At 37.1% G+C, this 16,128-nt stretch overlaps 2 protein-coding genes across 7 annotated transcripts in view; both read left to right on the forward strand.

Moving 5' to 3' along the window:
* The window catches only part of LOC103523194 (START domain-containing protein 10-like), a 31,369-nt gene that overhangs the window by 3,424 nt on the left and 11,817 nt on the right, over positions 1-16,128 (forward strand). For 2 of the 6 annotated variants that reach the window (XM_026832848.1, XM_026832835.1), the window contains exon 2: positions 12,504-12,904. In XM_026832848.1, coding sequence (XP_026688649.1) covers positions 12,725-12,904 — 180 coding nt within the window. In that variant the 5' untranslated portion in view covers positions 12,504-12,724. Of the gene's footprint in view, positions 1-12,367; positions 12,905-16,128 lie in introns of all 6 variants that reach the window. The other 4 variants (XM_026832762.1, XM_026832774.1, XM_026832796.1 and 1 more) reach the window with 4 other exon arrangements.
* Positions 2,965-11,203, forward strand: LOC103524192 (transcription factor HES-4-A-like). The gene is made up of 4 exons (XM_017449506.2): positions 2,965-3,143; positions 6,328-6,423; positions 7,060-7,255; positions 10,326-11,203. Exons 1-4 carry the CDS (start codon positions 3,072-3,074, stop codon positions 11,201-11,203), a joined length of 1,242 nt encoding a protein of 413 aa, XP_017304995.2. The 5' UTR covers positions 2,965-3,071.

Raw genomic sequence — 16,128 nt, forward strand, 5'->3', positions numbered from 1 at the left:
AGTTCCCCCTTTTAAACCCTTTTAAAAAAAAAAAAAAAAAAAAAAAAAAAAAAAAAAAAAAAAAAGAGGAAAAAGAGGTCGGTGGAATGTTCTCTGAATAACTCCGAATTTTTTCTTCTTAATGGCCAGAATAGAATGATAAACGGTCAGTACTTTTCTTGTGTGTGTGCGTTTTTTTTTTTTTTTTTACTAGCACAAAAAGGTGCATGTGGAGTAGTAAAAATTGAGAAGTACAGAACGGTTCGTGGAATAGGGCCTTACACTCAAGATTCTATTACTATTATTACTACAGGTGTCTTACTTGGTAATAGGAATAGGTACAAAGGTAAGTAGAATTACAAATCAGTAAATGGGTTTCTTCAAATTAAATTGATCCCAAGGGCAAGGCAATGCCTGAACCCTTGACAAATGGAGTGTGCCTGAAGGCATGTGAAGGGGATCAGGAAGAGAGAACCTTCCAATCTGAAATCAGAAGAGAGAATGAGCTCTGACAAAAATCTAGGTCTAAAGAACTCGACCCCATGTTCCAATCCACTCGACCCCAAAACAATAAACAAACAAGGGACCCCAATTAATTCAATAAACTAGGCCCCAGTTAATTCAATAAACTAGGCGAAACTCAAGTTTCTTTCAAAACTTTTACAAAACCTTGAAAACCTCGACAGTTAAATTACAATCAACTGGGAAAAGTACCTGCGGTAAGGGAAGGGAATTTTTTTACGTCAAATTTTCAAAGAACAACTTTGAAGAAGAAATTTTATATTTTATTAAATAGGGCGAGAGAATTTCCTAAAACGTGAGCAATAAAAGAAGTAGAAAGTGTAGAAACTTTTCGTAAGGCTAAAGTTGAGAATAAAAGCTTTACCTTGAACAATGAACAAGATTAACACGAGTTATAAAATGTTCATTGTTTACCCATCTTTGAGGACTTCACAAGGAAGATAGGTGTAATGAAAACCTAATTAACCTACTAAATGTGGTTACTATCACACCTACTCCAATAATAGCTAATTTAAACTTTATTGGGTTATTAACAATCAAAACTTTTCAGGCTATCAATGGTCTTAATCAAAGTTGAAGAAAATTCTTGTTATAGCAACAAGAATTTGTTGAAGAACTTGAAGGATGGAATTGATAAAAACTAGGTCAGAAGTCAGAAGATTCAGGATTCCAGTGTAACCTTGGAATATAAGTATAGGTACGAATAATGAATAGAAGATAATTTATTCTATTGTCACTGAAAGAATGAAAGAAGAACTAAAAGTAGATGAACAAAGAGAAACCAAAAGTAAATGAAAGAACATAAACATCACGTAAAAGAAAATAATATTCCTTCTTCAATCTACAATGAATGAACATTTAATCTTGATATTACCATGAATTTAGGTATTTCCCGCTTCACCAAATAAAACGGAAAGTATCTGTTAAGAACGGGAGGAAAAAGGTATGTCACCTTCCTACCTTCCTCCCACAGAAAAAAAAATCAACACAACAAAACAAACAAACTATAATAACAACATAACAAATGAATGGATCGCACCTACTTAAAATACCATCTAATAAACTCAAAAGTAACTAAATAATCTAAATATACTTACATAAAATAATATGAGTAAAGTGAAGATATTTTTGACAAAGTCACAAAAACACAGAAAAAAGGGGGGTTCCGGTAGTCCACGATTGAAAAAACCCAGGTGACTACGGGTAGCCGTGGGAGCTAAAGCCTGGGTTCTCACGCTATCAGAAACTCTTCTGGGGTATTATTATTCTGAGCAGTGTATAGGTATGCAATTACAGGGTCCTGCTAGTAGACTCTAGTTATTATAAAGTATAGTTTTTATTATTTATTTTTTAAACCAAAAAGGAGTTGTACGATTGGTTGAGTCTACTGATGGAATTTACCAAATCTTGTTACTAGAGTAGGTAGGTTGGTAAATTTATGAAATCTATTTCTCTTGTACTATTTTCCGGATTTTCCAAATATTGTTAGGTGGTAGTACCATATGTATGGCTTCTGATAAGGTCATACATAATTAAATAGCCCCGTGAAAGTAATATTTAAATTTATATTTCTATATTATTCAAATGCCTGATCTTTCTTCAAACGGACATTTTGTCCTATAGTGGTCAAAAACCACACAAGAAACTTATCTTCTACAAAAATATAAGAAAAACTTACCTAATTTATTGTAATAAATTTATATGTAGGTAGTTCCTGAATCATCATTTTTTCTAAAAGGGGGCCACAAGATGAGATAAATTAATAACCAACCCCACACAGGACTCACATGAGGTATGACTCGGGAAAACCCTGTATACTAATATCCTTTTCTCACAATCATCATCACTCAACCCATGTGCTATTCACCTACATTGTACCTATTCTACTATTTCTCATACATTCCACTACTCAAGTTCAAGGGATCAGCAAAGATCACAACTCATTGAGTCATTACTACCGGACTACTGGGGCCATCAACGTGGATTGCCTGATTACTATCACTCAACTGGATTGACTCAGGAATTGTTAATTGTGAACTTATTGAGGTTTCTTATTTATTTATTTATTTTCGAAAGTTTCAATTGTTTATTATTTTTTTTTTAATTGATTTTAAATGTGTAATTAAGTATTCATTTTTAACTAGGTATTAGGTATTACTTTCTTTTTTTTTAGTGTGATAATTGATCGATTTTTTTTTTTTTTATGTGATTTTTCGTCTTTTTATCTAATATTTTAAATATTATTTTTTAGTGATAAGGATAAAATTATTGTAATAAAAATTATTCGGTAATATTTTTCAAATAAATTAAAAATATTTTGATTGATCGTTATCAGCTTATCAGTGCAGTGAGAGCGTTTGATTATCGTGGTAACTTTGTTTGCAATTTGTTTCCAAGATCAAGTGACAAGTGCTTTAGTTAATAAGTGAAGAAATAGTGTGTGATGATTACGTAATTGTACTCATAATTATTATTAAGGATTTATTTAAAACATAATTTTATCAGTTTTAAATTCCAACCAAAAGGAATAAAGGTCCTCTTTTGCTCAGGATCTTACTTATGTACCCAACATGCCAATTATTAAGGATGAATATAGCGATCATAGCAACTCGGGCGGAATGTCGAAAGCAGAATTACGAAAGGTAAGTTGACTAAAGAAAAAATGGATTATATTCTAGATATAGTTAACAAATATACCAATATCAAAGTTGAAAAAGAAACAAAAATGACCTGATGTCATTTATTTTGTGGTCTGGACTGTACCATTATGGTAAAATTGACACATCCACCAATTGTAGGGGATGTGCTAAATTTACTATTCATATTTGGTTGAGTAGTGCTTATTTATTGAGCTCAAAGTATTTAAAGGATTGATAAACATACCTATAGACAGTTTTGATATAAATAAAATTATACCTGAAGATTCTGAAGCTGTCCTGTTGTAGGATAAGCTAAATTTGTTACGCCTACACCCATGTGTAAAATAATAAATTTAGTGCCTACCTACCTGCCTACCACTTTACCTGTATCTACGTCACACTGTCTCTACGGTCAATAACTACTTTATGTTTGTAGTCCCTACCCTTCTTTATATATACCTACACGTGCCTTGTACCTTTAAGCTTATATGAACCTTGGGGCTTACGTGCCTGGATTGAAAGCATCCCTTTTTTGGCCTCTCGGGAGAAGGCAAAAAATATGTGGGATTGAATTCAGATATGGAAAAAAAAAAAAAAAAAAAAAAAAAAAAAAAAACCGAAAGCTCCCGGCCTAGCGTTTACAAGGCAGACGCTCTACCAACCAAGATAACTAGGCTGGCAAGATGATGTAATTAAGTAGGGCAAAAACTGACTCAGACGTTTGTTTTTTTATTTATTTAATAGACAACATAATAATTCTATCCCGGGTTCCGAGTTCCGAGTTCACTTTGAAACAACGATAAAATAGCTTTTCTCAGTGGAATGGAAAAGAAAGAACATACAAAATATGTACCTATTATAAAGAGTTCATAAGAATGAATAATAGGAAAAATAAATGGGGGAAAATATTAAAGAAGAGACCGAGAGAGGAACAACATGGGAAATATATTATTACAAACATGTATTCCTTCTCCCTCTCTTCCTCCCATCTTATCCCTGTTTTCCCTTCTTAACGTCCCTCCGAAAATCCCTTCCCTTCGGAAATCCCTTGCGTGATACATTTGAAATTTCAAACGTGCGGAAAACAACCTAAAAAAATACTAATAAAAATAGGATGCCTCCTACGTTCATATCCTGGTATATATCTTTAAAAGTGGACGTAAAACAATATGAAAGATTCCCCATTCCCGATTATAGGATGCCTCCTACGTTCATATCCTGGTATATATCTTTAAAAGTGGACGTAAAACAATATGAAAGATTCCCCATTCCCGATTCGGTCCTAATGGGTATATCAGGGTAGTTTCTAAGCTACCTACCGACGCGGTGGACTGAAAGGGGGGAAGAAGGCAGAAATCGTAGGTATCTAGGTTTTTTTTTTTTTTTCTTACGAAGACGGTAGACTAAGGAAGTTTCTTCATTTTGAAGTTTAAAGTTATTTGAAAAAGCTGATCTGTACTTTATACGTCCCACCGCGTTCTGTAACCCACGGGGGAGCTAAAACTTTCAACGATGAATAGAGAGAAACTCAGACAATAAGAAGATACAAATTTGTTTGGAATCGATTGGGATACGACTAACAATGGAAGCAAATGAAGAGCAAATAGAGCATGGCAAAGACAGGATGAAATGGAATAAGGGTGGGAGATTGGGAGTTTAAAAAAGTAGTAAAAAATAATGGATATTTGAATGATATTGGTTCAGGATAAGCTTGTTTTATACCTCGTTATTTTTTTGTAAACCCCATTACTTTAAAAAAATCGCTCAATGTCGTTGGTAGGAATTTGCTAGCATTTTTATCCTCCAAACCTTTTTATGCTCATTTTTTTCATGGAATATTGTTTGTTCTGTTTTATAGGTGTCAAGTCTCGTCTGCTCAATCATTTGAACTCCTGTGTCAGTGGTCTACAGCAACTCACCCCATTTTCTCTACCTTCCTCCACCACTGCCCCTCCCCCTCCTGTCACCTTACCCCCCGCCCCTAGTCTTCTGGAGGACGTTAACAACAACGAAGCATCTGCCAGACTCCAAATGATCTCCTCAGGTATTCAAGTCATACCAAGCCGTCTGCCTACAGGGGAGCTCGCTCTACTCCTGTCAGGATCTAGTGGTCTGTTCTCATCACCCCCTGAGGTGTCATCCAGTGAATCTTCCAGTAGTGATCGAGTTAGTGCCTTCAGCGTGGTGGAACATAAGAAACCCAAGTCTCCACCTCCAAGCCCTACCTCCTCCACTGATGGAGATGTTGTCTACCTCAGTCCTCACAATGCTGAAGTTACCTCAACCAGTACCACTCAGGACAACGTGTTCAAAGTTCCTTCTCTTCAAACCAAGGCGTTCTCATCAAAACCATCGTATTTCTCACCGTACACCAACGAGAGTTCCTTACTCATGAAGGTGCCTCCCTACCATCAAGCAGAGCCGTGTTCCTCCAGTGTAATCTACCGACCTTTGATAACAACACTGAACAAACCCCAGGAGACAAAGCGGCCTGGATTCAGCATATCACACCAGATTTTTCAATTTCGGGACGATAAGGGCTTAGCAAGCAATTACAGTTTTCTCTATCAAACCTCTAAAAAAAGTACGTCTTCAAAAATATCCCTATTCTTTCCTGATTTTCCCAATTCCCTTCCCCCCTAAATGCCGCTCTTCTGAATAGGAAGTACTTAGGCACTTCCTCTTTCGCTCTGCCAAATTGCCTTCCATTCACTCTTCAATAATAGCATTATAGAGGTACTTCCTACCACCCTCTGCTTCCTTTTACCTTTTCTGATTGACAGGTGAGACAGCAACAGGTTAATTTGATTTCCCATTTCACCAATATTATTTTTTGCTCCCTGGCCTCCTTCCCCTCTCTCTCTCCCTATTCCCATCTCTTCCTTCACTTCGAATTCACTTTTTTTCTATCAGCAAAGCAATTTTTTACTACAGTATGTACCTAGGTACCTTGGGATTTAGATGAGAGACCTCAGTATTTTTTTTTTAAATCGGGATAAAGGTGTGTAGATTTTTTTACTTTCTATTACTACAGTATAGCGGAGCTATACTAGTTTCATTTGCATTTTTGATAAGACTAGCCATAGCCAACTATGTACATGGATAATGGTCATCATTATTTCCATTATTTATTACCCAGATACTTATAATTACAGCACTAAATACGGTTTTAATTTGGATTTTTCAGAGTAACAAACCCATCATGGAGAAGAGGAGGAGGGCCAGGATCAACAACTGTCTGAATGAACTGAAGAGTCTTATCCTGGAAGCTATGAGGAAAGATGTAAGTTAACTTTGCGGTAGACAAGAAATCGATGTTCACAAATTATGTCAAAAATTACTCTAAGGATGGGTCTGGAACTCTGGACAGTGGACATTAGTGCACCTCTTCAATATTATCAAATTTAGAATAGAATACACCTCGTTTGTACTGTTAGGATGAGAACCCCCTCAGTCTAAATTTAATATGCACCGACAGCTTTTGCCTGTTAATCTTTTATTCGCGATTTATTTAAATCCAAGCACTAAATAAGTAGATACCTACTCATTTAAATAACACTCACCAAATAAGTACCTAATCTATCGTGACCCTTGTGGTCATCACCCCGTGACAATCTTCATCTTCAGACAACCATGACAATTCCCACGGCTACAAATGACTAACCGAGTAGTAGGTGTTCAGACTACCTGGTAACTAGACTATCAAGGTGGCAAGTACTTTAGTAAAGTACCTGTCTAAAAATTGCTCAATGTAGCGAGAAACCATTTAACATTATGAATGCAATGCTTGAGGAAGCGTTCGACTTTAGGCTCTCTACACAGTGGAGTTAGTTCACCGCTGGTAGCAATCTCCCTAAATTTCCCCCTGTAGCCCCTAAATAACCCCCCTAAAACCCCCTAAATCTTTCTTCTTTTCCAGCCTGCTCGACACTCGAAACTAGAAAAGGCGGACATCCTCGAAATGACGGTCAAACATCTCCAGAACGTCCAACGGCAGCAGCTCTCGGTAGCCGTGGCTTCAGATCCAACTGTACTGCAGAAGTTTAAATCTGGATTTGGGGATTGTGCCGTCGAAATCAACCGATACATTTCGAGGCTAGACGGACTGGATACGGGTATTTAAAATATTTTCTATTTTTTTTTTTTTTTTTTTTTAAGAGGTTTGTTAGAGGGAACTGGAAAATGAAAAAATAAAGGGCAAATCAAGAAGGAAGCTGTAGAGAACAAATTTGGTGCAAAAAACTCTCGGATATGCAGAAAAGCTGGGAGGTGGGGGCTGTATATCCCTTTGTGAATGGACAATGGACTTTTATTATGGAATACTTTTGCGTCCTTTATTTCGAATATTTGTTTCCATTCTTGTTTTGTCTCGTATTCTAATTTTATTCGCAGAAGAGGTCACGAAGAAAACTGTGTATAAGTTGTGGTACAGGCACACTTTCCACGTCTAAATATTCAAATGTTGCAAATATGTAATGAAAATTGAATTCCATATTTTAATAGTCGATTGGGGTTCAAACCAGCACACTCCAGTTTACCAAGCTTTACCCTTAACTGCTCCCAATAAAAGCGATGTTAAATAGGAAAGAAAAATTTCTTCGAACACCATACCCTGTATGCTTGTAGATAGCAACAAGTTGTCAATATGTCACTTCGTTGACTCCATCAAGTAGCATACCTTACACATACCTACGTTCTTATACCTCCTCATATTATTATGCCCCCCTCCCAAAATGCTTCCTATAAGAGTCTTATCTTTCCACTTCTATTTTGCCTTTTTTGGTTCAAGTCAGGCAACTTTAAAGGTCCGTCTGCTAGCCTAGTTGGCTTGTTTGGTAGAGCGTTTGTCTTGTACGCGCTAGGCCACGGGTTCGTTACACCCCTCCCCCCCCCGGACAGATTTTATCCTGAACCGATAATGTTCGTTCTCGGAACGGCTGCCTTTCTCCTATCCCGTCTTCCTTTTTACTTTCTATTACTACAGTATAGCGGAGCTATACTAGTAATGAAAGTATTGCAATCGGTCCAAATTTTCAAAATCGGGAAATGGTGGAAATATCCGTTTTGGGGTCCCCTGATTCCAAAAAAGTGGTTTTTAGCCCATGGTCTGTACGTTACGTACGTACTACGTACGTCTACAGGTTTAAATGGGAAAAAGTAGAATGTTGTGAACAAAATATCTCAAGAACGGTTTGTCGTAGAGAAATGAAATTAAGATTCCCCATTCCCGATTCGGTCCTAATGGGTATATCAGGGTAGTTTCTAAGCTACCTACCGACGCGGTGGACTGAAAGGGGGGAAGAAGGCAGAAATCGTAGGTATCTAGGTTTTTTTTTTTTTTTTCTTACGAAGACGGTAGACTAAGGAAGTTTCTTCATTTTGAAGTTTAAAGTTATTTGAAAAAGCTGATCTGTACTTTATACGTCCCACCGCGTTCTGTAACCCACGGGGGAGCTAAAACTTTCAACGATGAATAGAGAGAAACTCAGACAATAAGAAGATACAAATTTGTTTGGAATCGATTGGGATACGACTAACAATGGAAGCAAATGAAGAGCAAATAGAGCATGGCAAAGACAGGATGAAATGGAATAAGGGTGGGAGGTAGGTAGCACGTAGGAAGGTAGGCTAGGCACACATACATAGGTACTTGTACTTACCTGGTATCACTAATGGTATCCCCCTGATATTGACCCTTTTAGACCATGGGGTCCGTTAAACCCAATATAGCTATTAGGTAGTTGTAGTTAAATTCCCCATCCGTGGCACAGGCTCTGCTTATACCCATGGGTATACCATTTATAAGAAAAATGTATGTTCTGAGTTTTTTGTCGATCAAATATAAATGGAAACTTGTAAAAAAAAATTGTAGCATAAATTTACAAACTAGGTACGCCTCTGAATATACTGAGGACTCTAAAGAGTTACAATTTTTATCCAATCAGATATTCCTGGACCATGTTGGCTACAATATTCTGAGACCAAATAAGCTTTTACAAACGGAGGCCCAGGTCCCCAGGTGTAGTAAACTAAGTAGGTAAGCACTAAAGTTTAACAAGCTAGTAGGCACTTATGCAGGTACCTATGTTAGTATGTAATACCTATGTAGATACGCCTCTAGGTATGAAAAAAGTTAAGAGTTAAGAGCATCAAGCAAAAAGCTAAGCCATCTAAATTACCTGACCTTTTCTTGAGCTCAACAGTTCTTTAGGAAAGTGAGCACGAAAGCTTTTAACAACTTTGCCTTCACAATGCCTTGTACCTTAGGTATATCATTGAAAATAATGTAATGATACCATTATAAAAGGAACAGTAGAACAGGAGGGGTGAGATAGCTAGTTTGCCAAGGACAGGCTCATAACGGATATTATGCAAGGTAAGGGAATATAAATGGGGAAAAATGAGGAAGGTTATGTTGCACCATTTTTCCGAAAATCCCTTCCCTTCGGAAATCCCTTGCGTGATACATTTGAAATTTCAAACGTGCGGAAAACAACCTAAAAAAATACTAATAAAAAATAGGATGCCTCCTACGTTCATATCCTGGTATATATATATCTTTAAAAGTGGACGTAAAACAATATGAAAGATTCCCCATTCGGTCCTAATGGGTATATCAGGGTAGTTTCTAATCTACCTAATACCGATGCGGTGGACTAAGGAGGGAAGAAGGCAGAAATTGTAGGTACCTATCTAGGTATTTTTTTCTTCTTTTTATGAAGACGGTAGACTAAGGAAGTTTCTTCATTTTGAAGTTTAAAGTTATTTGAAAAAGCTGATCTGTACTTTATACGTCCCACCGCGTTCTGTAACCCACGGGGGAGCTAAAACTTTCAACGATGAATAGAGAGAAACTCAGACAATAAGAAGATACAAATTTGTTTGGAATCGATTGGGATACGACTAACAATGGAAGCAAATGAAGAGCAAATAGAGCATGGCAAAGACAGGATGAAATGGAATAAGGGTGGGAGATTGGGAGTTTAAAAAAGTAGTAAAAAATAATGGATATTTGAATGATATTGGTTCAGGATAAGCTTGTTTTATACCTCGTTATTTTTTTGTAAACCCCATTACTTTAAAAAAATCGCTCAATGTCGTTGGTAGGAATTTGCTAGCATTTTTATCCTCCAAACCTTTTTATGCTCATTTTTTTCATGGAATATTGTTTGTTCTGTTTTATAGGTGTCAAGTCTCGTCTGCTCAATCATTTGAACTCCTGTGTCAGTGGTCTACAGCAACTCACCCCATTTTCTCTACCTTCCTCCACCACTGCCCCTCCCCCTCCTGTCACCTTACCCCCCGCCCCTAGTCTTCTGGAGGACGTTAACAACAACGAAGCATCTGCCAGACTCCAAATGATCTCCTCAGGTATTCAAGTCATACCAAGCCGTCTGCCTACAGGGGAGCTCGCTCTACTCCTGTCAGGATCTAGTGGTCTGTTCTCATCACCCCCTGAGGTGTCATCCAGTGAATCTTCCAGTAGTGATCGAGTTAGTGCCTTCAGCGTGGTGGAACATAAGAAACCCAAGTCTCCACCTCCAAGCCCTACCTCCTCCACTGATGGAGATGTTGTCTACCTCAGTCCTCACAATGCTGAAGTTACCTCAACCAGTACCACTCAGGACAACGTGTTCAAAGTTCCTTCTCTTCAAACCAAGGCGTTCTCATCAAAACCATCGTATTTCTCACCGTACACCAACGAGAGTTCCTTACTCATGAAGGTGCCTCCCTACCATCAAGCAGAGCCGTGTTCCTCCAGTGTAATCTACCGACCTTTGATAACAACACTGAACAAACCCCAGGAGACAAAGCGGCCTGGATTCAGCATAGAAGTTGACGATTTGCATGAGGACGACAAGAAGAAACCGATTGACTTCAGTATGAAGAAACTGGTAACCACGGGGAAGACACCTCTTTCAGATCTGCCGTGTAACGTACCATTGCTCAAAGCTTCGCCCAAAGTACCAAATGACGGGGAAAACAATGTCCCTCCTACTTTAAAAGCTACTACTTCAAGTTCTGAGTCCAGTCAAAATAGAGACATGTGGAGACCTTGGTAATAGATTCCGGTAGGAATATGGAATATTGCAAATGACGGGGAAAACAATGTCCCTCCTATTTCAAAAGCTACTACTTCAAGTTCTGAGTCCAGTCAAAATAGAGACATGTGGAGACCTTGGTAATAGATTCCGGTAGGAATATGGAATATTTTGGACCTTACAAATTTTCAAAAGCTTTGATTAAAAAAGATTTTCAGACGGTAGAGGATGATTTTGGAATCACTTGATCTGTCTCGTCAGGGGAATTTGTCTTGAGTTTAACCCTCAGGTTTGAACGATTGTACTTAAAAATGTCTTTCACATTAGCTTGTAGTTGGGGGATCTCTTCCTTACATGAAAATTGGGAGGAAGAGGAGGAGAAGGAATTTGTGAATGATGGTAAATGAAATAAGAAATATAGGTATGTATGTATGTAGGTAATTTTATTATAAATAGAAACCTCGAAGTAACTAATCCAGAGCACAAAACATAGAAAAATTTGACTCTTTTGGGAATCAAATCTCAGAAATCTGATGTTCAAGTCTCGTAGAACTCATATTGAGCTTTGAATGTACCCAATAACCCAATCCAAAGGAAATCTCAAAATTTACGTTATAATGAGGATATTCCTCTGTAAGGAGGGTACGTTATAATGAGGTGCCTTTTTATTTATATAAATTACGTAATATCAAGGTTCCCCAGTATGAAATACAAACATGTAGTAGATAAACAGGTAATACCTAACTCTCTGGTAGGTACCTACCTGCTCGTAAAAGACTCGAATGGAATAAAAAGTTGCATGTATATCCATCTTCCGATAAAGCTCTAGTTTCTAGTGAAAGTGAGGTAGGAACTTCCTTAGTAAAACAATAAAAACATGAGACCACATGAAAACAAAATAAAATATACACCCCCCGAGTTTCTGTGACGTAACGAAGAACAACAGTTTTCGCCTCATAAAACCCTCGTCATCTTATAGGTTTGCAAAATTAACGACTGTCTTAACACAGTCTGAATCTGTTTTAATTAAAATTGTCTTAATAAAACTATCTCACTAAATTTTATAGTTACATACTACACTCAAATTCTTGCATTTGCTCGTATAATATGTACCTACATAAATTGTATAACCTATTGGGTATAACTGTTAAATCAACAAAAGTCTTTCTTATACATATTTTAAAGTCAACATGTCCTTAAAACCTAAGCTAAAGCTTACAGCCTGATTTTTCGATAACAACGATTGAACATTATAAACAGGGTATTTTATGAGAAAAGAGGTTCAAGGTAGACTGATAATAGTGATAATTTATTTATTTAGGTAGGTACATGATTATTCGATGCAAGACAATCGAAAATCAATAATCAAAATAACTTATGGTCGGTGCTAAACGATAGTGTTCTCAAAAGATTTGTCCCACAAATATTAAGTTCTCTTTTCTGAACTGTCCAATCTAATAATGATGTTCCAAAGAAGTACACTTTGGAGCTGAAATCGCAGCGATTCTACCGACGCGACTTGACGCGAAGGCGACGCTGAAAATGAAAGTTGGCGTAGTGAAAATCGCAGAAGACGAGGATTTCGCGCATCTGAAGCAACTAGTAGACGATCACAGTGGATGGGATTTGGAGTACAATAAGAATGAGATGCAATTGTACACGAGGAAAATCGACGGTGCTGGCGAAAATGGAAAGACTGACAATAGTTTTAAACAACTTAAGGTGAGTATTAGAGCTACCTAGGTGTAACAATATCTGTTTAAACGTTGGATATCTTGGAAAGCCCTTTTGAAAGTACCTAGATCTGTTTCCTGTTTTATAACCTGATTTCCCAGACGCAGGTACATAGACAACTTTGTTTTTCGTTAAAGGCGCTTTAACTCTGGTTAGCCGACTCCTATTATTTTGAAACATGATTTTACAATAAATTACCTGTAAGATACCTACCTACCTACCTAGGGGACAGCTAAGTCACAATCTACACACACAAACAAGCCATGTTTACGTTTGTTTTTCCAGCATAATGTTTTATCAGTGAATTTCGTCAGCTGTCAGCATTAAATTACCTATAAGTAGAGGTACGTACCTGCTTATCATTACCGTTTATAAGCTGTGTGTCCATGCACCTACATTAGAATATTGTAACAATATTATCATAAGATTGTAATAATATTATCGTGACCTATTTATTTGTCACTTTAGACTTCATTCAAAGTGGTGTGGGGTCTGGTTCCGAACTTTCTAAGAAAATTTTGTTATTGTCTTGCCCCAAAAAGAGGACAGTTATTGGACAAAGGCCAACTGTTTTTGTAGTGCTTGCTTTGTTGTACTTTTTGTAGTAAAACAGCAGGGAAAATCATATCTGTCTCTTTTATAAACTTTTGGCAATACGTATAAAACGTACCTAATTTAAGAATTCAGCTTCTACGAGAGGACATTCTTGCCCCTGAACTTTCATGAACTCAAAATAGCAAGAAATGCAATCCCTTGCACAATCCATCCAACTAACCTAAAGGTGTGGTACCTAAAAGTGGGAAAAAATGTTGTTGTTATCTAATGCTTGAGATTGACTATTATGTCATTTTTCTAGTGGGAAAAAATAAATTATAACGAGATTAATTTACTCGCACACGCGATGCTGTACGACTAAAAATAAACCCTTTAAATTTTCCCTCTGAAAAAGCTCGAGTAAATTGCTTTTCTTTTCATATTCAAAGTAATTTTTTCCCCCTAGCGACCTAGTTAAGAGGGTATGTAAGTATAACGAAGAAGAGAAGACTCGTATGTAAATTTTAAACGTCAAAAAAGGTGAAAGAAGAAATATAATGGCGTTTTTAAAGAAACATCAGGTACCTACTTAGCCATGTCATTGAAATCCTTATCTATATCAGCTACAGCTACTTACTTAGCTTTTAGGTATGAGTATGTCATTTGAATCCTTAGTTACTTCTTCGTAATACCTACTTAGCCTTTTTGGAATGAGTAATATTAGGATCTAGGATCCTAGAAAATCTGGAATTCCATCATGAACAAAGCAGGTAGGTATGTAGAATTTGTAGATAATCTGGGGTTTAGGCTTTGACCTTAAAGCCCGTTCCTACTTGTTGTTAAAAAAAAAGTGTCCTGTTTAGTGCTAACACTCTCATTTAAATTACCTACATACATACCTGCATTACCTACAGGACATTCAGGAAAAAATCGAATGAATCTCACAAGAGGAATGGGCCTTTACACTCTAATATGAACATGTCTGATTCCAGCCTTACAACTATTTCCCTACATTACCTACATTAAGTAATTATGTAAATTGTAAGGAAGCAGAAAATTTGTGGACGTGTGGACGAGCTCACAGAAGTGAACATACCGCCACTGAATAAAGCCTTAAAAAATAAATAAATAAAATAAAAATGCAAATTGTTTCTACATAGGTAGGTATAAAGGGAATCTCTATATTATTCACTCAACTGAGATAGGTAGGTATTCCCCTATGATAGCCCTCATCCTTCTTTCCCACATGTCCATTATTTCATTATACGGTACTTTATCAAGGTACTGTATTGTACTTTATTTTTCAGAAGCGATTTTTTTTTTCATCTCTCGTCTCTACCCGTCCCTCATTTAATTTTTCCTCCCTCCCTCTTTTTCTTTCTGTCTCCACATTCTGTCTGTCCATCTCTCGTCTCTACCCGTCCCTCATTTAATTTTTCCTCCCTCCCTCTTTTTCTTTCTGTCTCCACATTCTGTCTGTCCCTCCTTCTCTCTCTCTCTCTCTCTGCCATTGTTCAATCTATCTCTCATCCATTCTCTCTCCCTCCCTCTCTTACTCAGTCTTTTCATCCTCCTCTTTCTTTATCCCTTCTTCTTTCTTCCCCCTTCCTTCTCTCTTTTTCTCCCTTCCTTCTCTCTTTTCCTCCCTTCTGATCCTTCTCTCCCTTTTCCCTCCCCTCTTTTGTCTCTCTTCCTTCGTTCCGTTTATCCCTTCTTCCCTCGCTCTTCCCCAGAGCTTCAAAAGCTCTCAGAACTGAAATTATATAAAAAAAATATAAAAATACATTTACGGAGTTTTATTTTAACAGCACAGTCTCCACCCCGTCGCGTCAGAGCTTTTTTTTTTTTTTTTTTTTTACGAAAATTGAAAATTATGAAACCTTGGGGGCACTTAAAATAGAGTGCCCTAGACTGGGCAATCAAGTGCGTAATAATTTTGGATGGTATTACACAGTGAATGGTTTAGGTTAGAATCCTGAGGTTTCTATGGCAACGGACTTTTTTTTCCCGAAAAATCGTTCCTCGAACGCCAAGATTTTAAAGCGACCTAATTTTTTGTAGAAAATAAATTTTGGGAAAAAATAATATAGTAATTAATATTAACGTGTGATCTAAAAGTCTCTCAAACAACGTCAACCTCCCTGTTATTCTTTGAAGGCCTTTTGAAGAAATCCAAATTCAAGCCCAAATAACTCTCATGACTCTAATCTCTATCAAGATATGTGGCCCTCCCTAACCATATACTTAAAGTAATCACGTACCTATACCAAAGATAAGCAATGTAAGCATACACCTGTACCTACCTATGTACTTACATAATAAATCAAATGTAACACTAAACTCCTTCTATTTTCATGAAAACTGAGTCCCATATTCATCATCAGCACAATTTCATATGGCGTTCAATGACACGAGAGAGAAAAGTAGAAAATATGCTGCGAAAATTTATTGCTGACATGAAACTAAAAAACTATCAAACAGTGAAAAGTATGCTGCGACATTTTCAGTGGCGTAGACACCAATATAAAAAAAAGGTTATGTTGGAAAAAAAAAGCCCAGAGGGCATTTCCTATAGGAAACATCTGTATAGTTTTTTCTCCATAACGAATCCTTGTCTGCTCTCTCTCTCTCTCTCTCTCTCTCTCTCTCTCTCTCTTTCTTTCTCTTTCTCTCTCTCA

This window comes from Diaphorina citri, unplaced genomic scaffold (assembly GCF_000475195.1).
Source record: "Diaphorina citri unplaced genomic scaffold, Diaci psyllid genome assembly version 1.1 scaffold5, whole genome shotgun sequence".
Classification (NCBI taxonomy): Eukaryota; Metazoa; Arthropoda; class Insecta; order Hemiptera; family Psyllidae; genus Diaphorina; species Diaphorina citri.